Raw genomic sequence first — 26,161 nt, forward strand, 5'->3', positions numbered from 1 at the left:
CAAAGTGAGCTGTTAGGGCTGCTGCTTCATCTAGATTCTCAAAATCAGTTAAATTTTCAGCCATGGCTTTGGTAAAAAAATACTGGAAATAGTGGGAATATTAAATATCTAACAAATCTAAGTCTAAGTTAGTTTTTCAAATTTTTCTTCTTCATGAGAGGAAAACTTAACGTGCGCTCAGAGCGCGGGCTTGCTGAAGCGTGCACTGCTGTGTCCTGCCCCATCCGGATGAAATACCAAGTTTTTCCCAAAGGAATTGTTGCTGTCATGTCATCAGATGCTTAGATAACAACCTCAGGCTGTCAGGACAACAAACAATTTTAATGGCCGTAACTTTGACAGTCGTAGTTGCCCCAAAGGATAATGATGGAGCCATTTCAGCTGAGTTGTTCCATTGGACTGACTCCTAAACCTGCAAATACAGGGCCCAGGATTCAAAATACAGGAATTCCCCTTAAAAATGGTGGGATTGTACATTCCTTCAATAGTGATGCTGACTAGTATTTCATTAGATTTACATCATATGCCATTTTCTGACAATAAATCCTGTACATTTGTCCTTAAGATCTTAGTCTACAGCTTCTGGCTCTATCTGTTACTGCTTCCTTTGTCGCAGTTGTTTCAAGTCTGACAAAAACATGTGGATGTTTAAAAAATGCTACACGGCAGAAACTTACATAAGTCAGATTTACAACATCACTCAGGCCAACAGTGCACATGTGGGACTGAAGTTCACTGGCCTAGAGGAACGCTCTGTGTTGACTGTTTACCGGCGGTAGATCCAGTGTGACTAAGCACATTATCTGTTGCGTGACACTTTGCAAACTTGTTTTTTTGCTCCACTTTGTCAGTATGCGTGTGTCTCTCTGTGTGTGCTCATCCAGATGGTTGTGAGGGTTAGGGTAGAGTGTCTGTGGATCATGTGCCAAGCTGCTCCACCTTTAAATTGGCCAAGTAGTGAATTGAACACACATGCCCGGAGAGAGCTCTGAGCGAGCCGCTCCGCTGGCCTCTAACACAAAACACAATTATCGCGAGGCTTAATTGGTCCCATTGGTGGTACTGAGCGACCCGTATCTGACAGGCCGCAGATTAACTTCAAACATTTGGAGCATTCTGGTATCAATTTAGTGGGAACTCTGTTCTCTGTGTGTGTGTGTGTGTTGGATGCGTGAGTATGAATGCGCTGGAATGTACGCGATCTGAGCTGATTAAGAAACTTCTGATCAAAGGCCGGCGGCTCAGTGATCAAGAACTTTGGTCATTAAATCCCCATTTTCACAAACTGTAGCATCCAACGCTCATAAAGGAAAAGACGGAAGAGAGGGATGAATTCAAAGCAATGTGAAGTAGTTCTTTAAAGGGACATTATTCAGGCTGTTTGGTGTTTTGCAGGAATGAAACGTCACGATAAGAGTATCTACAGTTGTTGTCGTGGTAGGAACATCCATCGTGGTATTTCTAAATACTTTTTCTTGATTGGTTAACCATGATGACACGGCTAATTTGGTAATTGTATATACTTTGTCCTGTTGACCCTTTAGGACTGAACGTTGCCTTGTCCATAAACTAAAGCTCGGGAGCACTGAAGAGTTTTTTTCTCTACAGGAGGAATCTTTCTCTCTCGTCACAATAATGTGCTTATACTCTGGTTAGGTTTAGGCATTACTATCAATTGGTTGTTGTTAGGAAAACATAATGGTGTGGCTTAAAAAACCTGTTTTGGCTGCCACAGTTCAGCTTAAAGGAGAACTTCGGTCGATTTAAACATGCAGCTTCATTGCTCAAGCTACCCTTGACTTGCCAGTACAGAAGACGCGAACACATTTGGTCCAGCCATTACAGAGCTCCGTGAACGGAGATTTAGCATTGACAGCTAACAGCATGGGGTCAGAACTTTACACTGTGTTTTAAGCGTCTTAACATGCTCCACATCTCACACCAAAAGTTATGCAATATCAGCAGACACCTTACAACACAGCACTGTAGCGTGTATGACTCAAAATAAATAAAAAACGCTCAACGGATTGACTAGTTTGGTCTAGCTACCGGAACACACGGATGTCAACAAACAGGTATGTGGCTTCTTGCACAAACACACTGTTTTAACTACTTTTTTATTCATTTTGAGTCATACACGCTACAGTGCTGTGTTGTAAGGTGTCTGCTGTTGTTGCATAACTTTTGGTGTGGGATGTGGAGCATGTTAAGACGCTTAAAACACAGTGTAAAGTTCTGACCCCATGCTGTTAGCTGTCAATGCTAAATCTCCGTTCATGGAGCTCTGTAATGGTTGGACCAAATGTGTTCGCGTCTTCTGTACTGGCAAGTCAAGGGTAGCTTGAGCAATGAAGCTGCATGTTTAAATCGACCGAAGTTCTCCTTTAAATGTATCCAGTAGTGTCACACTTAAAAATGTTGAAACGCCATAGTTGCTTGTCAGGAATATAGCTTGATTTTCATTATTCTTTGTCATTTAGTTGCTCGGTCTAATGATGCTTCTCAACATTTATATTTGAAAACTGGAACACAACAGCACATTATCCTCCTGATAACTGCAGCTGGTTATCAGATATGTTGTTTAACCTTGAAATATGGTCCCATGTCCAACTATTTTCACTAGTCATTGTCCTTTCAGTCACTGATCAGTCCAGAATGACTATGACTTCCCCGCTCGTTTATTGTATTTATCCCTCATTTCCTTTCTGCCCATATTTACCTGAGGAAGATGTGTTGCCAGGTTGTGAAAAACCACTTTGCCTGCTCCACCATATTGAGGTTAAAAAGAGTCATGACAATTTATGACTTATTTACTTAAAAAAATAAGACGTCCTATCTTCAGTTCATCGAACTATTAGTCATTTAGTGGAGATCTTGGTTTTCCCATTTTGTTAATCCATCAAATTTGTGTTGGTGAACATCATAAATTGTGACTGAAGCAGCCAAGTAAACTTGTGGAAACCTTGCGTGCCAAAAGTTCTCCCTGTTGATGTCTCATTACTGACTTATTTAAGATTTATATCAAAACCAAGTTGCGAGATTGTTACGGCTACACCATCACATCAAATGGACGTGTCTTCAGTGTTTTCCACAAGTTTTTCTCAGAATTCATCCTGACACATTTAGCACCTTTGGAAACATTTGCCTCTCAATGAGAATGTAAAATGAAGCTTGGCTGCATGTCATGAGTCTGTAATGACCGACCCGCCGGATTTAAGCATTATATAAGCTTCAGGAAAGACAGCATCACTTAAGTCTCTGAAAAATACACAGCAGCTGAGCGGTGTTTGTTGATGAGCATGAATATAACCCGCAGAAAAACCATAACATACACCCATCGCCTGCAGCAAGTCACCGTATTAAAGAGTCAAAGTGAGCGCAGGAGAGGGAAAAATGAGGGCGCTGAAAATCCACAGCCAGACAGCCACCGGAGCTGCCTCGTCAGCCGGACGGCCGGATGTGTGTGTTGGTGAGAGAATTACACCTGCTGTTAGTCTAACACACTGGTAGTCGAGGTGAGCTGGTGCCAGATAGGGATTATAGCTTCAGTGTGTGTATGTGTGTGTGTGTGTGTGTGTGTGTGTGAGTGTTAGGGAGAGTTTGTGTAGATGTGTGTTCACAGAAACTATTTTCCTTTCTCGCGAGCCAAGGCCAGAGATATTCAAGGTGCTCACTACGCAACGTTAAGACATTTGTTAGCAATTAGCCTCAGCCACAAAACTGACTTTCAACAAAACACATGGACCCTCCCTCCTTCTCCCTCTTCTTTTTTTTCACCCTGTCCCTTTTCCAGTCCCTCCCTCGCTTTCCAGCTCCTTTGTTCCCCTCCCATCTCTCTCTCTCTCTCTCTCTCTCTCTCTCTCTCTCTCCTTCTCTACCTCTCTCTGTCTTTCTTACCACCCTTCTTCCTTCTCTCCATCCCCTCTTGCTCCATTTCCTCCCTCCCTCCCTAAAGTTGCACATGGTTTCTGTCTGAAGGAGGTTCAGTTTCCTCCGGCACTGGATGGGAGAGGGAGGATGCCAGAGAGCTGCAGGCAAACATACATGTTCAAACCTTGAATGGGAGCGATGACCAGATTTCTTCAGATTTGCAAGAACATTTGAAAAAAAAACATACCTATAAATCAGACAGTTCTGTGGGTTGCAGAAGTGCAATTTTTTTTTTGCCCATATGGAATAACAATAATTGTTGTTTAAATTTTGTGGAAGTAAGACATTTTGGGACTTTCGTCTTCCTTTGGAAATCTGGAAAATATGTCCCAAATGAATCTGATGGCACCTCAAAGGTAAATTTGCCGAGTACTTTTGCTGATCCCGGACACTTCCTTTGCGGGGGGGGAGAAAAAGTGGTGAGGACTGCAACATCACGGCCATCAGGTTGAACATCAGCAAAGTAGACAACAAGTTGTTTATGAAGGATTCTTGAGCAAGGAATCATGAAAGGTAATTTATTTTAACATCTTCTGTGTTAACTCTGAACACCTCCTGTTTTCCTGTCATGCAACAAACTTTATTTAACCAGTGCCTGTTTGCATTTGCCAGTGCGAAAAACACTTACAAATGTAGACAGGAACAGTATCTGTCATTGTGGCATGCAGGCGAGCACCTGCACATGCGGCGGCGGCCACATATGCTTCTCATCTGCTGTGAAACTCGGCAGTGTGGATCCTGAGAAAGTGCCGGTTTGTTGTTCTTGGACGTGAGACTTTGATCAGTCAGCTTAAAACCTCTGTACGTGTGTGCGTGCACACCACAGCCCTGTTTCATAAAACATAAAGTGTTCTCTAGCCCGGCCAATCTGCCTGAGATTTACTTAATATCCCCTTTAAAAGAGGGCGAGTGAAAACACGGCGCATGAATTTGAGCTTTTTCACAACATGGCATGAAAGGGGAGCTGCCACTGGCTTTGAGGAGGGCAGAGGCTTGTACATGGTTCCCAGACGTACAGTATGAGGAGTGAAAGGCTGACAGAGATGAGAGAGGGAGAGGAGAGAGAGCAGGAAGGAATCCCACATGTGGGGAAGCAGCTTGGAAATATGTTAAGAGGTGCTGACATATTCATTACCAACAGTGACTGGCGTATAATGGATTCATTTCTGTATATTGTTGTCAAAATGTATGCTTTGCTCTGTTTTGATTATTATTATTATTATTTTGATTACTTTGGTGGTGGTGTTCCTTTGATGGATAATTTTTCTGATACTTCCACTCATAAATGAGCAACTGTACTGTTTAGAAATGTGGAGATCCAAACAGCCTTTTTTTCTGGTAACGTTAAAATATGAAGGCTAAGAAGCCAAAACATAGTAAAGTTACAACTACATAACAGTCTGGTCTTACATGTTTCCTTATCATACTTATTATTTTAGGACTAAGCATCTCTACACTGCAACAAAAGAACAATGCTGTTTTATTTATTCAGTGGTAGCTTTGATAGCTTAGCTGACACTAAAATATATAAGGAACTGTGATTTCAGTGAGCAAAATTGGTAGTTGCTAGCTAGAAATGGGAAGCACTGAATCAAAGAGCTAACATTATTATTATTATTATTATTATTATTATTATTATTATTATTATTTTAACTAAACCAAGGAGCTAATGTTTGGATATTTAACTAGCGAGACAGTCGATCAAAATCTGCTTTCAGCTTGCAAATTCAACGGTTGCTAGCTATAAATAAGAAGCAGTTAGCTGTACACTGCAACGAGAAAAATTCAGTGTATTTAACATTACTCGTCTTCTACACGGGTCATCTTTGTGTGAAGATGTGGACTTTTTGTGCAGTTAGCACGGTATCATGGGGCCACCAAGTTCACATTAAGGATCTGTTTTTCAGGGTTCACTTTTTCAAAACAAGTCGGCTAGAACAATTTAAATAGCCAGCTAAAGGCAAGTGTTAGTAATTAATTAAGGTGCCAAAGTTTGGTAATTTAGCTAGCGAGTTACAGCCGACAAAATCTGCTAGCAACAGTTGAAAAGCTGACGGTTGATGCCAGCTAAAATGAGTCATTTTTTTTCGTAATTTCATGTTGTAAATCTGCCACTGTCTTACGTGTCAGTGTTAACGTGTCATACAAGAATGGAGAGCAGGCAAAACCTGTGGGCAGACGAGAACGTTAGCAAATGGTCATCACATGCATTAAAAAACACAACATTTTGGTTCATTTTGCAAAAAGTTTCACATTAAAAACATTTGTGATAGGCTTTCATTACAATCAACATCAAACTCAAAGACAGTTGTGTTTTTGCCTCTGTCGAGCCTCGAGGAGAGAAGCAGCCCTGAAACACGAGACCATCTGACAAATTGACTCCAAGAACATTTACAGTACTCCCATCAGCCAAACGGTACAGGAGGTCTGTTAATGTGGTTTCCAGTCCTGCAGAAAAGCGGGTCCAGCCCAGCCCGACCAGAACAAAACATGCTGCCTCATACATTCCTACCAGTGCCGGAGAGGAGGGGGGAGTCGGAGGAGGTGAGGGGAGAGGGGGAGGACTGGAGCAGGTGTATGGCTGGCAGAGGAAAAGGAAAGAGTGACTGAAAGGAGGAGACGGAGGCACAGAAAGAGAGAGAACGTCTTGTTATTAGACATAGCAGCGGGGATACATTTACAGTCAAAGCATTTTGAATTTGGATTGAAAGGGGAACAAAGGAGACATAACAGCTGATTGCCATGTTGACTTGTTCTCTCTGTGACTCATGTGCACCTTTTCATTTATTTTTGCTCTCTCGGATCAATTTTCTGATTGTTTCTGCTGGACTTTTTCATGTTTTTACACCAACTCTCACAGCATAGGCCTGCACATAAAAAGTTGAATGTGCTGCAACTGGATCCTTAATGAAAAAGCTGATATGAGTCTGGATACAAGTAGCGGCTTATTAGTACTTCTGCACTTTTTTGATTGGTTTATAGATGTAATCTGAGGTTACGTGTTTTACTGTCTTGATATAATGTGAATATTATTAAGTTGAGATCATTTAACATCATTTTAGTGCATTACCTTTTTTAGGTTCAGTCTGAACAGCTTAGCAGACAAGCTAACGTCAGTTGATTCTGTTGGCTAACAGTTACATCAGTTTCCGGATGAACATTTTTCGTGACGATCATCTCACTTTACATTGTGTTGCAACCCCTTTTAAACTCAGTACTTGCACCAGGTAGTGTAACGTAAACGTTTTACGATACTTCCTGTATCAACCCTACTATGATTTTATTGTCTTAAAGTACAATTTGGGGTTGATTGTGTTATTTACAGCATTTTGATGCTTTACCTTTTCCATGCAGTCTGAACAGGTGATATATTAGCATAATAATGTTATTTTTGTCCGTTAATTCTGTTGATTCAGTTAGCTTCAGTTTTAGCCCTTGAAAACTGATGTTATAGCCTGTAAGGATAACTTTATTTATACGAACGCCTGGTTAATCGTGTCCAGATTCGTAATTTAGTTGTCTGCATACTTTCAACCATTTATTCTGACTTTCTTTTGGAAAGCTCATCTTGTTCTCACCTGTCTTTCTGCAAAGTTCCTACAAGGTGGTGATCATGTGAAATTTGAGGGCTAGTAAAGAAAAAAATACTGAGATTATTGAACACGCCCTTTGGCCTCGACGCCCTGTAAACCTAACCAGGCTTGTCTTTGTGTCTCTGCCTGGCTGTCCAAAGAGGTTTAGTCCTGAGAAAACACGATGCGTTCATGGGATCGTGACTCTGAAAATCTCCTGTTTCACTGCCGAGCCACAATAAAAGAACATTCTCATGTAATGGCTTGTCTATAACTTTGGCGTTTCGCAGTTTGAAGCAACACATTCCAGGCGTTTATAGTTTTTTGCGAGGAGACCACACATTCCAGTCAGAAGGCACCTAAACGGTTTGGATGTCAGCATAGGGTTTTGGAAAAGGACTCCTTTGGCTTTATGAGATGTGGTCAAGACCTCCACTCTGATCTGGAGCAGGGCCCATCTCGTGACTCCTGGTTTCATTTAAGGCTGGGAATTGCTGAAGTTCTTGAAGGGGATTTTCCGGTCAAAATGACTTAAATGAGACGATGAAAGAAAGGAAACAATCGCAAAAAAGCATTTTGGACCTCGTGTGGAGAGAGCTTTAATATCTGCATGGTAAATCGCATCATGGACTTTTTGATGAGGTTGCAGGACAAATCAGAACATGTTGCTCATAACATTTTGCACAATAGTGTGGTGAAAGTGAAGTGCAGAGGGGGACTGAAAAGAGGGAGTGGGTGGGGAAGGGGTTTGGAAAGTCCAAAACCCCCCCATGGGGAACCGCCACAGAGGAACCACAAACATGAAGTGGTGCTGACTCAAGTACAGGCCTGGCGCTGCGTTCACAAACACCAAAAGTCCGATGGTGAGAGAGGATGGAGGGAGGAGGGCTGAGTGACTCCATGTGGGTGGAGATCAACATGTTTTTATTCTATCATCAATTACAGTCAGTATTTCTGTATATTGACACCCACATTCACCTGTATCATGATGTGTGGCTTTTCTGTGTAATGGTAACGCTCGGAAAAAGTTTTACTTTGCAGCTTGCTCTGATGTTTTCATAGGTGTGGCAGCGGGACACTGAAGACCATCTGATTATCTTCAGTCAAGACTTCGGGCCTCGTGCAAGAAAAATTCGTCTAACTTTGTGATGTGAGATTCGCTGATGTGGGGGTTCTAAGTCCAATTCAAAAAAATCTCCATTAACTGCACAAACTTGTCTAATTTGTGAGTGAAAGTGATAGTTTGGGTCTTTAGATGTGAGGTTGTATGAGGAACTTAGCCCTAATCAGTGTATTACCCAAAGTATATGACCGCCAGCTCTCCTCTGAGTACTTAAACGTAAACCTAAAATTAAGTGGTATCCAAAAAATTCTTTGTTTCTCTCCATTCACTACCATACAGTGTTTTTTGGAAGTCAGGTCAAAGGGGGTCCATCGGAAGAGGCGCGTCTTCGGCGATCTATAGAGCATCCGGTGAATAATCAAAATGAAACACCCTGTTCAGACTCTTGATCGACAGCACAATGAAAGTCAAATATGTTTACTTCAAGATACAAGTTTTCAGCACTTAACATTGTTGAGGCATAATGAGTTTTGTTTGTATTTAGCACCGACATAATGTTGAACAAACTGTTACAGACCAGGGAGTTCTATTTACGACGGTGGTGTCGCGCCAAATTTCTACATAATGTTGCTTTAAACTCCAAATCAAATCAGATCACGGCGTTACAAATAGACGTCAACCAACTGAAAATGTTGACGCGTGTTAAAGTATAGATTTGTGGTGGTTATAAACAACATCCCCCATGCGTTTTAACTATATCAAGCCTTAAAGCTTAAACAGTGGGCTAAAGTTGTTCACATGAGGAAAATATTAGTATTCAGAGTGGCCCAAATTTCTTGTCCACATATTTTAGAGGCACCCTTGGTGGAGGAATGTTTTTCATGGTTTGAGCTCAGCTCCTTCGTCCCAACTAAGGGAAATGTTAATGTCAAGGAATCCATTTATATTCTGGACAGTAGTCTTCTTCCGACTTTGTGGCAGCAGTTTGAGGAAAGGCCTCTAGTTACTTTAAAATGGCAGTGCCCCCATGCGCAAAGTCAGGGCCAGGAAATGGTTAGAAGAGAAGAATTGGACCGGCTTACACAGAGCCTTGACCTCAACAGACCCTCTAACGCCGACGTTGAGCCAGGAATTAATGTGGAAGCCAACATCAGTGTTGGACCTCACTGATTCTCTTGTGGCTGAATGGGACCAGAATTTGTTGGAAAGCCTAGAACCAAATGAGTAGAGTCTGTTACAGCAGCAGACTAAGGCCCAGGGTTTTGGAAGATGATGTTAGGAGATCTAATGTGGGTGTAGTGTCAGGGTGTCCACATACTTATGGTCATGTAGGTAGTTAATATTTCATCAAAATTGGGTTCAAAAGCACCAACCATTAGTATTGTAGTCCATGGCTAACACTGGTATTATTCATTATTTTAAACGTCCAGTACCCTTGAGCAGTGCTGCTTTCCACGCTGATAACACAAAGGGACCAGGTGTCTAAGTAGCACTTAACAGCCGTATGATATAATTTGTCACAAGAACTATTCCTGGCAGAATAAAGACCTGTGGTCATTTCCCGACCTTGTTTTACTTTTATTAAATTACACAGCTTTTTTTTTTTTTTTTTACTGCTTTTCAGTGGGGGAAAACATTTGGAAATGTTTAGTTTCTTTGGATTTTCTTCAGCACATTTTTCATACAAACAGACATCCTTTAAAGTGTATTTACTTTTTTCACAACACAAAGTGCCTGCCGGGCTCTGAGTGTGTATTCAAACTGCAACCAAGCTTTTCCATCCGCCTGACTCACAGTCTGGACAAACAGGACCAGAAAGACCTTTTCCTATATGTCTATTTGGCAGAACACTATACCACCAATCATTTATTATTTAATCTCAAAAAGTAGTTGGATAGCCTGTCATTGACAATGCTGGTATTGATTTTTATATTTGTGATTTTGGAGACATAAGAGTACATTTCACCTTGCATCTTGTAATCCTTTTTTCTGTTCTGTTGTTTTAAATGTGTTTTATGCAGCAGATTTTCGTCCTAATCGAAATTTCCTCCAAACACAAAGTGAAGAGTTCAGTTCAAATTGAATTTGCCTTTTACCTTCAGGGTTGTTTGTTCCCCAAATAATGACAATCTGATGTGCGTCTTCAGTTATGAACATCTCTTATGTAAGTGACACTGAAAAACAAGTAGGGGCATGAGGAAAGAAGTGGCTCTATGTAGCGAGATGGAAAATAAGGTGGAAGGTGGATGGACATGTAATATACTGGACTTACGTTCCCCTCACCATCCATTAACTATACTTAATTTGCCATAACCACGATATTTCTCTAATCTTAACTATACTGTATATTCCATGTGCCAATATTGTAGAAAGCAATAATTTGGTAAACATAAACCACAATTTTAAAGAATTCTCGACTGTTTGTTAGTTCATCCAACAAATGTCCAACAAATAAGAAAGTCAAGGAAGTCAAGGAGATATCATTGAGCAAGTCCACCCAAGGAGGAGGTAGGGCTTAGATCGGTTTACCCCTAATCTTAACCTTAACCTAACCAAACCTTAGACAGATTGTCACATCATAAGAAGGGACAGTGATTAGTTACAACTTTGAAAGGCACCCTTCAGAAAACGCTTCCATGTGTTGTTCTAAAGGGCGAACAACGTTATATGTTGTTTAATCTAGAGGACTCGTTGCCCAACACGTCGCATGTTCTACCACTCGTGACCAATTAAAAATATGCATTGTGCTTTAATAATTTTAGAGCCCTGAAGAGGTCAAAGTAGCCAGTAATTCACAAGCATCAGAACAAGAGTGGCACGGCTTAAAACAAAATCTGGAGACAAAATTTTGCGGACAGAATTGTGTTTGTTTTTTTCCCCCGTGTTAATCATCTTGTGACCCCTCATGGGGCACCAGACTGTCAGGCTTTGAGTTTTATTGCTGTCACAACTTTGAAGGAATGCTTTGCTTGTTTCGAGGTCTGATCTGGTTGGACTGAGATCTTGCTGTGATGGTGGTTGTGAATGATCTGATCCCACTCAGGAAAATAGAGGGCATGCGATGAAGGGTTCACGCCGCTCCTCCTCGTTTATTTTCGTGTGGGAGTAAATGCTTTGCCGCACCAGATTTCGAAACGTTGAGGTTGTAAATTTGACAAAGGAAAGGCTGAACCAAACGCATTTTTTTTTTGTACAGCGCTCTGCCTCTGCCTGGTCAGTATAGGTGTGACCTGGGAGGCCTGTGTTGTGCTGCTGTCGGATCGGCTCAGTTCTGTTCTGTGTGTGTTGGACAGGTCGACTTCCTCGCTAACGAGACAGACATGAAGGATTTTTCCACAGAGAGCAGGGAAAACATGAGGAGACACACACACACACACACACACACACACACACACACACACACACACACACACACACAGGGAGATGCAGGAGGAGAAGCACACCCGAGGAGCAGACGGACACTTGAGGGTGGAAACTGATTGTGATCGATTGGAATTTGGAATAATGTGCTGGCATTCGAACATTTGAATCTGAAACCTTTCTCACACCACAGAAGTCCAGAAAATGACAAGAATTCAGTTTTAACCCATATTTTAATGAGTGTGGGAAAGGATTTAGACCAGTATGGGACATGAACCCCAGAATAATAATAGCATGCATACCGTATGATATTGTGACCATATGGGATATTACTGCCCCGAACATACTCTCACGACTTACGACCGCCATCAAGTTGAAGTCGTGACTTTACATTTATTTTTATGTCTTTGGAAAAATGGTCAATGGATTTTTGTGTTCCGTGTTTTAAAGGTCCAATTAGCAAAACAGGGCAAGTAGTTTGGGACGGCCACCAACCGAAGGCGCCAGTTGGGAACGAGACTGGACAATTGACTATCTTACAAATGTGACCTTTCAAGCAGTTAAACTTCCCTTTTTGGCCACTTGGGGTCAGCAGAACAAGCTGTAAAGAGTTGCATGTATTAACATTATAATGTTCATATACATGTGAGCAAACTGAGCAACATTAGCATTTGGTGTTATGTTTCTCGCATAAGGTAAATACTCGCTCCATCATATGTCAACAAAGGTAGACATCAGTCAGTCTAACCCTGGATGCAGGTCAGCCTTCCGTAAATCCTCATGAACTAAAGTGAAATACTTTGGCAACTGCAGAGCAACGATTGAGAACGCAAATGTTCTGCGTGGACATTCTTATATCTTTATTGTGTTCCTGTCTTTTAGTTGTTTGGAGGTGGCTGCCTCCCCCTGTCCTTCTGTTTCCCTCCCCCCTCTCTCCTCCCTCCATCATTATGTCATCCACACAGACCTGACCTCAGCTGTTCCACCGCTGACTGACATAAACATTCATCTCATCATGTTGTGTTGGCAGAGCGCTTGCAAAGTGCAATTTGGCTGAGACAATAAGCTCATTTGTGGAAAGCCTAACATTAAAACGTTCCCTTTCCCATAACGCTACGTGCGCATGTGTTATTTGCTTTTCGTAGTCAATGAAAGAAGGCATACTCTTCTCTCTTTAGAATTCATCATGAATATCCAGTTTTAGGTAATACATTTGCGCTAAAAAGGTGTCGTGTGGAAGTGCTAGCTACATGGGTAATGGTTTTCTATCTTTCCAAAATATACTTCATAAATAACAAATGATTTTGTTGACCCTCCGTCAAACAGTGTGTGCAGCTGCTCCTGGTTTTACTTTTTTCTCCACAGCCATTTTTCTCTCTCTTGTTCTCAACCAATGAGAGGCCAGACCTCTCTTCATGTTGAGCTGATTATGTGGTTAACCGCAGGGGTCGATCCTCAACAGACCCTTTGGTTTCAGATTTGCATCCTTTTGTTTTGGCTCCAGAAATGGAACAAAACAGAAAGGTCTTTTTACAACATGCAATAAACCATAAACAAGTGAATCCATCCTTACAATTTTTCAATTGCATAAAAAGTTCAGGATGCACAGTGGGAGAGAGACACAAACGCATCTGTCAATCGGCAAAAACCTGTGTTTTTTTAACCCATTACAAGATCCATTTTGAGTCTGAGCTAAAAAAAGAAAAAAATGTATAACAAGTGATCTAGTGGAAAAAAAACATGTTTTAAGGTCTTAAAAGTTAAAAGTCCACGCCAACAGGAGCTCCTTTCTCCCACAGAAAAAACTGCTCCTGAGGTGCGCTTAGATTCTGTGACTTTGTGACATCACACTACATCACCATGTCACAAATTTGCATCATATATTCACGGTTGAAGGGAAGCTAACCGGAAGCTGAAAACACGAAAGAGCTGACCGAAGACATGGTGTGTGTTGCTGGGTCAGGCGTGTGTGAGCTGACCAATCAGAGCAGACTGGTTCTTCAGGAGGAGGGGCCTTAAAGAGACAGGAGCTAAAACAGAGTGTTTAAGACAGAGGGGGAAAACAGTGAGTTTTCTTTTTTTTTGCATAAAACATGTATATCTATTCTAGTAGTAACCCAAAATAGAATCATGAACATGAAAATGAGCATAATATGTCTCATTTAAAAAAAGTGCATGTGCAGGGTACGTAAGATACTCAAAAGACGACAATGGATTCCGACCCAGTGACCCTCTAAGCCATCACAAACTTCCTGTGTGTTCCATTTCTAAGCCCCAGTTCACCAAAATATGCAAACACGGTTAGCTAGTTCCTCACTGTTTGAGTTTTGCCAGTGCCAAATGTAAACATAGTTCTGCCAGAGATGCATCAAGGACTTGACCATTTATGGCAAATGATAATATAACCAGAGGGCCCTGCTTTTTAGAGCCAATCCCTCGTCAGGAGGTCCCTAGTCAGCTGGCAGCGCACATGTCAGAGTCACCTTTAACTTACAGATGCATTTTTGTTGGACTGTTCCTTTAAATTACATCACATCTGTCTAGACTCAGTCAACACCTTTCCCACATTGCTGTAGTTGGAAACGCTGCAAAGTAGCTGCACACGTTTTTGAGGTGAACTGCTGAAGTAGGCCTGCAGTAACACAGCAATGTCTCAGCAGTCTGACAACTCAGTCTGACGACTCAGTCTGACACTGCTTGCATTCAGGCTAACTCCTCTGGTTGCAGAGTGTCTCTCTCCAGCTGGTCAACAACTTGCCAAACCCCTTTTTTCCCCTGTGTATGAGTGTGTATGAACATGTTTCCCAGCTCTTTCCCTTCAGAAACAGCCTCCCCTGCAGCCGCACTGAGTGTTTGCCTTCCTGTTAATCCACTGCCACACCCACAGTAACTAAAGTGTGGGGTTGGATACCAGATTGGGTGGTGTACACTTAATGACGTGTTATATAAAGTCCATTGCTATTACATTCAGTTATGAAAACACGAATGTGCTCTGGGACCTTGTCTGGTTTATTAGGCCCTCTGGTTGCAGTCTATGGAAGTCATGGGTCTTTTAGTTTGGTGCTTTCCAGCCAGAGTGTGTGATGACAGCCCCCTCAGACACATGTGCACACACATAACACAATACTCCCACCAGAACCAGCACACAAAACCAACAACTGTTCTCATACTTTGCACCACAATGGGGCTGATTTCTCCTGAGTGAGCAACAGCCCGGAGAAAACATTTCTTCTCTTTGTGCTGAGATAGCAGCCACATACTGAACGTACTCACAGGCTGTGGGGGATTGTGGGTCAGCTGGTTTGTGTGATGGATGAGAGGAGTAATAAAAGTTGTTGGTGGCTCCAGTGTAATTGGTTTCTGTCAGCATCATTTTGATGAAATGTATGTTTTTTGTGACTCTCTTTCTTCATTTCTTGGCAGATAACTATGGTGGATACGAGAACCAGCTCTTCAAAGGTAATGATGGAGGTTTTGTATTGTCCTGAGCTCAGAAACATACATGGCAACCAGTTCATGACCATCAGCCATGTGATAAATACAGTACTGTCAACCGAATTCAAAGTCTGTGGGTAAATTTGGGAGTGATGTATGATGGGAAACTATACTTCTGAATTTCCACAGTCAAGTAAGTATTTTGCTGCTCTTACAGCATGTATATGCTTACAAGAGGTGATAAGCAAAATGGACACCAAGAGGAGATTATCTGATTTAAGCATTACAACTGGAGCTAGCTAAATGATCCAACCGAAGCCTACAACTTTACATGCTTTATCTCCTTTGCTTAATTTTTGAATTTCTTTCAAAATAATGGGTCCGTTTGTAAGAAAAGTTCCCAACTCGACGGGTCGACCGCCATCCTAAAGTGCCGGCTTTGATGAGTTGAAACTCAAAGATCTTTTTTTTATTTTTATAAAGAGATTGGAGAGAGGCAGGCTAGCTGTTTCCTACTGTTTCCAGTCTTTAAGCTAAACTAAGCTAAGCTAATTGCCTCCTAGCTGTAGCTCATACATTTTAAATATGGCCAAAAAGCTTGTGGATAACTTGTGGATTTACTTCATTCTCGGGCATGGGACTTTACATTGTGATGACATCACAGGTTTTTAAAATTACTGTTCTCTTTCCGTAGATCCAAAATTCATAAAAAAGAAGTTATATTTGACCATGTTTATGGTTCTTGGTGTCCTGTCATCAGTTTTAAAGACATATCTATTGTCTTGGTGGTTTATGAGGAAGGAGTTTTCTGAGCCACAGGGGCCAATGGGCAATACTGATAAAGACTTGAAGCTAGAAAAGAAATGTTGTTGAGGGTGAAGGCAATGTATTTGCTGACCTGTGGAGAGAACCAGGTTAGAGCTTTCCTCATTGTTTCAGTCTTTATGCTAAGCTAATATAAAAGAAGCCTAGCTTTACGCCCCACATTTAAAGTAGAGAACCAAAGAAATATGACTCCTTTTATATAATTCTCAACAAGAAGGCAATTAAGTATACAGCATTTCCCAAAATGTCAGACTGTTCGTTGAAAACAAATACAACCCGCTGTTTACAGGGCTGGTTTAGTCCATAGAAAATGTTTCATGATCTGCAGACCTAATTTTTAGTTTGTTTGACATATTTTTGATTTAACTTGGAGTGTGTCACACTCTCATGATTTCTCTGTTATTTGTTCAGCAGTGGAACATAATGTTTGGTTTTCATGTTTGCATTTCTTCCTTGTTATGTTTTTCAGAGGAGGATTTCACTGGAGAGGAGGAAATGCCTTCATTTAGAGGTGGCGGCCACACACACGCATCACACACAAGTCTAACAGCAACAAACAATGGCGTCTGTATTAGCCTGTGTTGTGTCCATACGCATGACTTTTTTAAAAAAGTTTTCCTCCTAGAGTGTGACAACGATAGATACAGTTATAATCTGTTGATTTTGATTTGTCATGTGTATGCAGGTTTTCGCGCAAATTCAGCCGTTCACGTGTGCATTCGCCTGATGTCGTTGCAGGTCGAAGCAGAGGAGGCTGCTTGAGGTGCCAGCAGAGCCACTCTCTCCAGCTGGCGGTCAAAGTCCTCTATGGATTTGTTGCATTCCTCATCATTACCGTGGCGGTGCTGGCATCACTCGGTGAGCCCAGTTAGACTTTTTAATTCTTCTTTTTACAGTCAATGAATCCTGTCTCAAATAGGCACCACGGAGTCCCCCACCGAGATGCTAATCCCCAAAAGGTTGGATGCGGTCAGCGGTCAAAACAGCAGTTCTCAACAGTCTTGTGATTTATTAGGCAATTCAACTGATTAATGCCGACACTGTGCATCAAGAGTGAGAAGTAGACCGAACATGGGAAGAGATCAGACTTTTCCTGTTCCAATGTGCGTGTCTGTATAAAACAGTCCATTTGACTCCCACGGATCAAATGAATGTGGTCCTGACTCCTTCATGCCATGTTTTACCTGACAGCCGCTCAGCGTCCGCAGATGCTTTTCACATCAGCGTCACGTTTTATTGGGTTCGAAAGCCGTAAATCTTCATCTCTTACTGCCGTCCGGGGGGAGAGAGAGTGAGGTTTGGTAGAGTGATGTAAGCTCCCACAACACATATACAAGTTTGTTCACAGCTACACGTGCACAGAAACATAGTACAGTTCTGTTTTGTTCTGGGTCTGATCCGAATTTTTATTAAGTTACGCAAGTGCTGGACAGGTTCACTGAAGTTTTTACTCAGCCACCTGGAGTCACTGCCAATTTAATAGCATAAAAAAACAATACCGTATGTATTTTTAGCTTTTACAAGCCCAAATCTTTTTTTTTTTTTTTTTACAGTTAAGCACAATCAGCACACACCTCATTTACTCAGTAATATCATTAACTAACCTGTAACAAGGTGTTTTCCACATGTAGACACGTGTTGACTGCCTGAGTCACCGTTTGTCATTTTCATTCTCAATGCAGACGACCTGAAGCCACAGATCTCTTCCCTTACTGTACTTTGCTCTTTGGCGAACTAAATCAAATCTCCTGCTTCGGGAGTTTTTATTGTTTGATGTGAAAAATGCAACACAGCCGCTTTTAAACATGTACCCACCAGCTGGTTTCAATCTGGCGACAGCACTTTCACAGCGTTTGCTTTCAAAAGTCGGCGTGGTCGTTTTGGCAACAAGAAAGTGACGTATGGCTGCTCTTATCTATGAAAGCTCTGCCTCGTCCTGTTCCACTCTGCTGTGATTGGCTTGTGACTGCCGGTTAATGTTGTGAAATGGTCTATTTGAACATTAACTAAAACCTAACAACTACTTTCGATGCCTAAACCTAACCAAACTGCCACCATAAGGAAAAATACAGGTCAACCGCATCTAAAAATAATGAATAAAATTTGAATTTGAATTTGCCTCAAACATGACATGAACCTGGATCACCTGGGTGAACATCATCGTAACCCATTCATTCACTACAATCTTGTCTCAAAACTTGTCCCAACTGCCTTCATCTACACTGGCACTCACAGCAAAGTCAGGCTGGACTTGCACAGTGTTGTACTTAAGTACTTTGTACTTCAGTGGGAACGCAGCCATGGTTACAACAGGCATTTTGTCAGATCTGTGATGCTGAATTCTGTTAATAGTTTAGGAATATTGAATTAGTTAATCTGCAACGAGTTCACTGCTAACCTAGCTAGCCATTAGCCATAAAGGAGAAACTGAAGACATAAACACAGGACATAATAATTTAAAGATATAACCTGTCTTAACCCAACTGTAGCTTCACATTCACAGAATGTTAAAATACCGATTGCCCATTATTTAGATTTTCTGTATCTGCATCTTACTTCTCTTGACACTGACACTGTTCTGTACCTTGAGGGACAATGGGTGGCTCTCTTCAAACTATCTGGGTTTTGTAATAAGTGGCCTTCGGAACAATAGGCAGTCCCCAGCTATAGCAAGTAATTTGACCATGAATCTATATTTTTTTGTTAACTGTAAACAAGGGTATCATTTACACTTTTAAAAAACCTACTTTTAATAACCCTCACTTTAATTGTTTTAGGTTGGTTTTCTCAACTAAGTCTCCCTCAGCATCTGTGGATTCATAAAAATGTTATCACCTTGAGCTCAGCGCAAGAAGCTAAACCAGTGGCTGAACATAATTATCGCTGTAAATGTCTGTATTGAGGATTGGCAAAAAGAGATCAACATCCACTAAACAAATATTGTGTGCCAACACTCATTTAAACAGGCATGCTGTGCAGAATCGCTGCCCTACTTTAATGTTTTATGCACATAAACATGAAAAAAAAAAGAGATCTTAGTTCATGTTTGTTTCTACTTCCCGCGCAGCTGTACAACACCAGAGCCTTAAAAAAACTTGAGTATAAACAGAGCAGATATTGCACTTGGCTCCAACTCCCAACTGTGAGCGTGCACGAGGAAAAACAGAGAGCAGTAACCTTTGATTTTATGTTCCCTGCTGAACATCTGTTTCATGAAAAATAGATTCTGTAGAAAAAAAAAGAAAATCAGTTAAGTAACTAATTTGGAATGAATGAACACAGTTGTTTAGCTCTCTGTGACTACATGTGTATACATCAGCTGTGGTCGATATACAAAAAGGCTTTTATGTTTCTATAAAATGTATTTATTTCTTCTTGTATCATCGCTACAGCATATTTGCACTGACTGAATTTGGCCAAAACCCTGAGCCGTGTTCAGCGTCACTGTCACTGCAGCCGGTACAGTGGAGCAGCAGGTGGTGTGTGCAGAGTGCACGTGGAAGCATTTATATATGCAAACGCGCATACATGGAACAGGCATTCATTAACCCCCCCGAGTCGTGTCTTAGGATGCTGAACGCGCATAATACAAATTTACACGAATGTACACGTGTACACGCAAAAACTCGCACTCACTAAATTGTTGTTGCTCTCTTGGGAAATATGCTGGAGGAGCAGGACCTGCCCAGCTGGCTAAACCATCATTCATTAGTGTTTTGGTTACATTTGTGAGCTAATGAAAACTTTACGTGTTTCGTTGTCAGGGGCTTAAATTACTACTTCCTGTTTTTACTCCGGAACAGCAATACGTGCGTGTGTTATCTTGTTTTATTGAACATTTCCCTTCACTGAATCAACTTGACTGTGTCTCCAGTGTTCAAGAAGGTCGACAGCCTGTCTGAAGAGGAGTCGGTCTACCACACGAAGATCTCCAGGGTCCAGCAAGGAATCGAGGGTAAAGTAGCTGGACTGACGAAACACATTGTCACTTTTTGATACACGAAATGATAGTTGGGGACTTTTGATTTGGGGTTGTATGAGGTACTTATCCCTGTGTCAGTGTATTATAGACGAGTATTGTAGATGACCATCAGCTCTCCCCTGTGTGGCGAGGCAGCACAGACAGCCTCTGAGAGCCTAGAATTGCTGTTTTCTGCCACTATAAATAACTATGATAAGATAAAATAAGCCTTTATTAATCTCTGGAGGAAAATTCAGGTGTCAAAGCAACAACAACAGCAGTGAAAATGATTCAAAGCTCCTGCCAGCGACTAAATGGACCTTGTGGTGTGATTGTTTAGTTAACCATATAGACCCTGCATATGCACCAGGCGGTTTAGGGTCATTCATGTGGTGTGAAGCAGTACAGCTGATCGGGTTTAATGTCAGGGGAGGTCAACAGACGTTTTTTTTCTCTCCCAGAAAACACGCAGATGGATGCCAGACGCTTTCATTTACAGTGCATCATAAACAGACGTTTCTTATCTCCTCTCCTTTTCTTCCTCTGTTTTTTTTTTTTTCCTCACAGATCTGAGCTCCACCTCTAACTGCTCAGGCTGTCTGGATGTGACTCTGTACAGCGAGGAGATCAGCAGGCTGAAGAGAGAGTTTGAGGACATCCAGAGGATGATACTGGGACAGGAGCAGGTACTGAGACGTCCACAAATCGTTTGTTTTGTTCAGCCAACAGTCCAAAACCAAAAGATATTTAAGAAGCAAAGAAAAGGAGCAAATCGCCTTTAAACTGGGTTATAGACTGACTCCATCAATTTCTAATTGTCACTTGGATCGCTGTTCCCCTCCAGGTCCTGGACCAGGCCTCCCAGTCCCAGAACACCCTACAGGACACCAACAACCGGCTGACACGTGACATGCAAAACCACCTCATGTCGATCAAACTTCTCAATCAGTCACTGGAACGCTACCTGGATCGGGTGGAGGGCTGGAAGGAAGTGATCGAGGAAACTGAGGAGAAGATGAAGACTCTGACGGAGGATCAGTACAATGTCAAAGCTACAGCACAGCAAGTTAACACGACAGTGGCACTCAGGTGAACGAAAAGATGCAGCGCAGGAGACTGAACACATGAATTCTGTCTAGAAGCTTGAAGATACAGTCACATTTGCAGTTTTGGATGAAAAGGGACTATATAGACAGTCTCATTCAAGAAATAGAAGATACAAATAAAGCAGACTGTTTTAGAATAAGCTAAATAATTTGAATGCAGCTGATGTTTAATGTCCAGTTGTGTGTTTTCATCTTCTGCCCAGCACGATGTGGATAGACGCCCTGCAGAGAAAAGCCGACGAGGAGACTCTGGTCCTCCAGAAGTTGACCAGCGACTGGCAGAACTACAGCCGGGTTCTGAGCGCCATCAAGTCCAACATGAGCAGCACCACGCAAAACATGCGCTTCCTCCAGAACAACATCATATCTGACCACCAGAGAATCGCCATGTCCACTGACGTGTACTACGACCTCACCCAGCAGGTGACCCCGAGGAGGAAGAGTTATCGATGACCGGCCTTTGTATGAGAATGTCAGTGAGGTTCCTCACAGATAGAGCGAGTTGAACATCTGTTTGTATTTTCTTCAGGTGATGAACCTGCAGATGCAGCTCGACAACGTGACGTCTTTCATGGATGAACACGAAGAGAACATGCACGACCTTCACTACCATTCCAGGTAACACGCGAAACACACTAAGTTCACAGATTCAAAGATGAATCTAGATGTTTTGCTGCCGAGGCCCAACATTGCGTACAGACGTCCCTACACCTTGATGACTGAATAATGCACACACGCCTGACACACCTCTTTAGATACTACGAGAACCGGACGGGTGAGCGTTTCTCTGCTCTGGACGGTCGTCTGAACTCCATCTCGATGGAGATCGACACGATCTCCTCCAGCCTCAACGCCACCGTCAGCCACGTCCAGAGCATGTACAAGTACATCAACATCGAGAGCTCGTCCTGCCAGAGTCGCATGGGCCAACACAATGAAGATCTGCAGGTAGTGGCCACAGAGGAATTCATTCATCTTGCTCACCAATCTGTTGATATATATAATAGAAATAAGAAAACTCAAAGTCAGGTTGAATTCCTCTGTGATAAGACATTTTTCTTGACCTTCATCCTCACATCCCCCTTCTTACTTTTGTACAGAACCTGAACAACACAGTTTTGTTACTCCTCCACTTGGCCGACACACTGAGACAACAAAACATGTTGTTGAACGTGCGACTGGATGTGGATGTCAGGAACTTGTCCATGGTGATGGAGGAGATGAAGCTTGTGGACGTTCACCATACCCAGCTCATTAAGAACTTCACCATAGTAAAAGGTACAATAAATGTTTTCCTATTTAAAGATAAATCAGTATGTGTACACTTTATTGTTGATCGTCAACATACTATCTTCTCTCAACAGGTGCTCCTGGACCGCCAGGGCCCAAAGGGAACCGTGGTGAGACCGGCTCAAAAGGACCAGTGGGACTGACTGGGAGTAAAGGTGACCGAGGCCCGACAGGAAGCCGTGGTTCTGTTGGAGAGAAGGGTTCTCTTGGGCTTAAAGGAGCACCAGGTGAAACAGGTCCCAGTGGAAATAGAGGGTCTGTAGGAATCAAAGGAGCTAAAGGATCTATTGGTACTCCAGGACCGCGTGGTGAGAAGGGCCAGAAAGGAGACATAGGCCTCCCCGGTTTAGATGGCAACGACGGACCAGTCGGGCCTCCAGGAATCCAGGGTCAGACAGGAATACCGGGCTTCATTGGGCACCCGGGACCGAGGGGAAAACCAGGGCCCGTCGGGCCGCCTGGTCCACCAGGATACCCTGGAGCTCCAGGGTTGCCGTACCACCATGATCGAGTCAACAGCCAGCAGCAGTCTGTAACGCCTGCCACTGGGTCCAAGAGACAGTAGAAAGATGGACGAAGACATGGACTCAGAAAACGTTTGTACAAAGAGGCTTAATAATAAATGACAGACACAAACTGAAGGAAATCATCCAACGACTCTGAGATGCAATAATCCATTTCTTTTGTGTGTGCGCAAGACAATCAAGAACTTTATGAACGACAAATCAAATTCAAGATGGGGCTTTAAAGGAGGCATTATCCTGAACATATGACATGGCCACAACCAAGAGGAAGGTCTAAAAGATAGAGAGCAGGACTGCTGCCACAGACTGAACTGCTGTTGAGAAGAGAGAGGAGGCAAAGATGAACTTTTGTACAGTGGTATGTTGGAGAAAATAACCTTTACATTGTTCTCATGGGAGTGACACCAAAGACAAAGAAACCCCAAAACAAACAAGTCCCTTCCATTTATGAATAAAGTAAGATTTTTTCTCTGATAAAAAAGACAACTTCTCTTATATGTTGGAATTAATAGGAATAAAAAACATCTTGTCTTGTTGGATATACTGAAAGCAAAGACTGTTTGAGGTTGTTGTCAAACCACCAAAGCCTCATGGGGGGATAATAAATAGGAGGGCTGTTAACCACAGATTTGGAATTAAGTAGTGGTGTTTTCCCATCTGGACTACTTGAGGGTTCCCATTCCCATGCACTACTTTATATTATGGGCACAGAAAAAAAACAAAACTTTTTTTACATTACGTACACGTTGACACATCCTTTTCTGATGGATGGCACTGTTTGTAAATTTTCAAGCCAGTTTGCTTCTCTCTTGGCATTTCAGAGCAGGTACTCTGAAGACTTTCTCTCATCTACTGGGCAAAACAGAAGTGACGTTGCAGAATTTATGGCCTGTGCATTTCCATTCTCCTACACTTTTGTTTGGCATTGAATTAAACATTTGCTTTGATTGTTGCTCTTGTTGGACAAAAGAAGGTAAGATTGAAGAGAAATAACTCTTAATGACTCCTGTTGAAGTGTGAAAACATTATGGGAAATACACTCTTTCTTTCTGAGAGTCTGATAAGATGATCATTGTCAGTCAAGTGTTCGTGTGCAGGAGCTGGAGACAGGATGTCATTAGCCCAGCTTAGCATAAAGACTGGAAGCAGGGGGAAGGAGGTAGCCTGACTCTTTCCATAGATCAATCACTAACACATTGTATGTTGTGTTTTTTTAATATCCGTAGTTACCTGTCAGGAGGTTTTTAACCTAGCTTAGCATTAAGAGTGAAGCACAGGGAAGCAGCTAGCCTGAATCTTGACAAATAAACACGTTTTATGGTGTTTGCTGTAATCTGCAACCAGGTGGTTATTAGCCTAGCTTAGCATTACGGCTAGGAGCAGGACAAAACAGGTAGCCTGACTCTTTCCAAAGATTACTAACTGGTTGTATTTTCTTTGTTCAAATCCGTACAACAAAACAAAAAAAAAAGAAATGTGATTACTACATTAAGGGGAGTTTAGCGCTCTAATTAGTTCTTAAAAAAACAACAGTTTATCCATTCTCCACCAGAGCTGAAGACGCATTCAAGCTGTTGTTTGCTTATAACAACAGCACATAACTTCCCCGTGCATGATCTGATATTGCCATGTTGTTGTTATTGTTGTTGCTGTTGCTGGTGGACCATGGACATGGTTTTCGTAAAAAGCCAGAGCTTTGTCCCTGAGGGAAAAAGACCAAAAATACATACGTGGGAGAAGGTGTCCTTTGGAACACATGTTTACAGTTGTGAAAGGGTGTATTTAAACCCAAACCATGTTTTCCTAAACCCACTTAGTGTAATAATAAGTGAACAGGATAATATTATGTCCCAGCAGGATACGATCCCCACTCCTATGAGTGGGCGTCTTAAACTTCACTCAGCCACAATTGCTTGCTTGAAATTTGGTTTTTGTCGCTATTTGTAAGTTGAGATGATGGTCCTGGAGCAACATTAATCAGACGTTCGAGGAACAACACCAACACAGCAAAAAAAGATACTCTTTGCCCCTGCCTCCACTTTTTACACTAAGCTAAGCTAAGCTAAAATAATTGCCTCTGATTCCAGTTCTGTACCTTATGCAGAGATATAAGAGTGGTATCAACTAAGTGTCTTTCACAAATATTGAACAATTCCTTTAAGAGGCCCGAAAAGTCATCCAACACATCATGAATGATGTTCGTGAACGCGTCAATTCATGAAAAAGCGTTTGTTTTTCTGCGACAGGATTGTTTCCTTTCCCTCTTTCTACTTTTAACAATTGTGATATCAGAGACAGGACTTACAGGAGAGGTTTATGATACGTGCATAAGTAATCTTTTATATCTCAGAAAAAAAAAAAAAAAACTTTTACAAAAAGGCAAACCTACTATTTTTGTAAACCTGTGAGTTGTAATGAAATGCGACTGGCTTGCATCGAACTTCAATAAAGCTTTTTTTTTAACACTCTTATTCCTGTCGGTGTCCTGCTGCACTTCCACAGCAGAGTGCTATTGTTGCCCTGTGAGGGAAAAGGGAGCGGCCATTAATTCAAAACACATGTCAGCCCCTCCCATTAGATTTTTTAGGTTTGCTGCCACTGAACCGAAGATATTCGATTGGCTTGATTCACCCTGATGTTTAAACCTAGGTACAACTGTATCTAAAATCGGGCTTATTGTTGTGGAAAGGAGCTGAAAACCTCCCTGCAGCAGCCCTGATCTCCTGCTGAATTACATTATCACAGCGCTTCCCTCTTTTCCTCCATGCTGGAACATGACAGGCCTTGTGGGATGTTAGGAACCTGATATCCAACAAAAACTTCCTTCAAGAATCCACCCGGATCCCTCATTCCTGCAGTCTCCATGACTGTTCAATATGTGCACGGAACATTTGCTCTAAATCACTCGCTGCTTTCACCTCAGAAACCCGAAGAAAAAGAGCGCAACATCGGTGCTGTTTCCAATCTGTGAAGCAGGAAAAATGTGGCTGAGATTATTCTGATATATGTCTGCTTTATTCTCACGTCAGACATCCTTCAGTCTGACTAGCATGATTTCTCTTCTTTCGCAGCAGACTTGTGAGAGGGAGACCTCC

The 26,161-nt window shown here is 42.0% G+C and overlaps 1 protein-coding gene across 1 annotated transcript; it reads left to right on the forward strand.

The window, feature by feature from the left end:
* The first annotated feature begins 3,925 nt into the window (after positions 1–3,925).
* Positions 3,926–25,537, forward strand: scara3 (scavenger receptor class A, member 3). Its single transcript, XM_030405829.1, has 12 exons — positions 3,926–4,443; positions 15,349–15,384; positions 16,655–16,696; positions 16,924–17,043; positions 20,060–20,140; positions 20,714–20,832; positions 20,991–21,235; positions 21,456–21,675; positions 21,782–21,870; positions 22,008–22,200; positions 22,353–22,530; positions 22,617–25,537. Exons 1-12 carry the CDS (start codon positions 4,437–4,439, stop codon positions 23,105–23,107), a joined length of 1,821 nt encoding a protein of 606 aa, XP_030261689.1. The 5' UTR covers positions 3,926–4,436; the 3' UTR covers positions 23,108–25,537.
* The last annotated feature ends 624 nt before the right edge of the window (positions 25,538–26,161 follow it).

This window comes from Sparus aurata, chromosome 22, assembly GCF_900880675.1.
Source record: "Sparus aurata chromosome 22, fSpaAur1.1, whole genome shotgun sequence".
In the NCBI taxonomy this organism is placed as follows: domain Eukaryota; kingdom Metazoa; phylum Chordata; class Actinopteri; order Spariformes; family Sparidae; genus Sparus; species Sparus aurata.

What these genes read in the sequence shown, in the direction of transcription:
- scara3 (XM_030405829.1), top strand. An exon ending in CGAGAACCAGCTCTTCAAAG is followed by an intron (nt 15,385 to 16,654) that starts GTAATGATGGAG and finishes TATGTTTTTCAG; the next exon opens with AGGAGGATTTCACTGGAGAG. An exon ending in ACTACGACCTCACCCAGCAG is followed by an intron (nt 21,676 to 21,781) that starts GTGACCCCGAGG and finishes TATTTTCTTCAG; the next exon opens with GTGATGAACCTGCAGATGCA.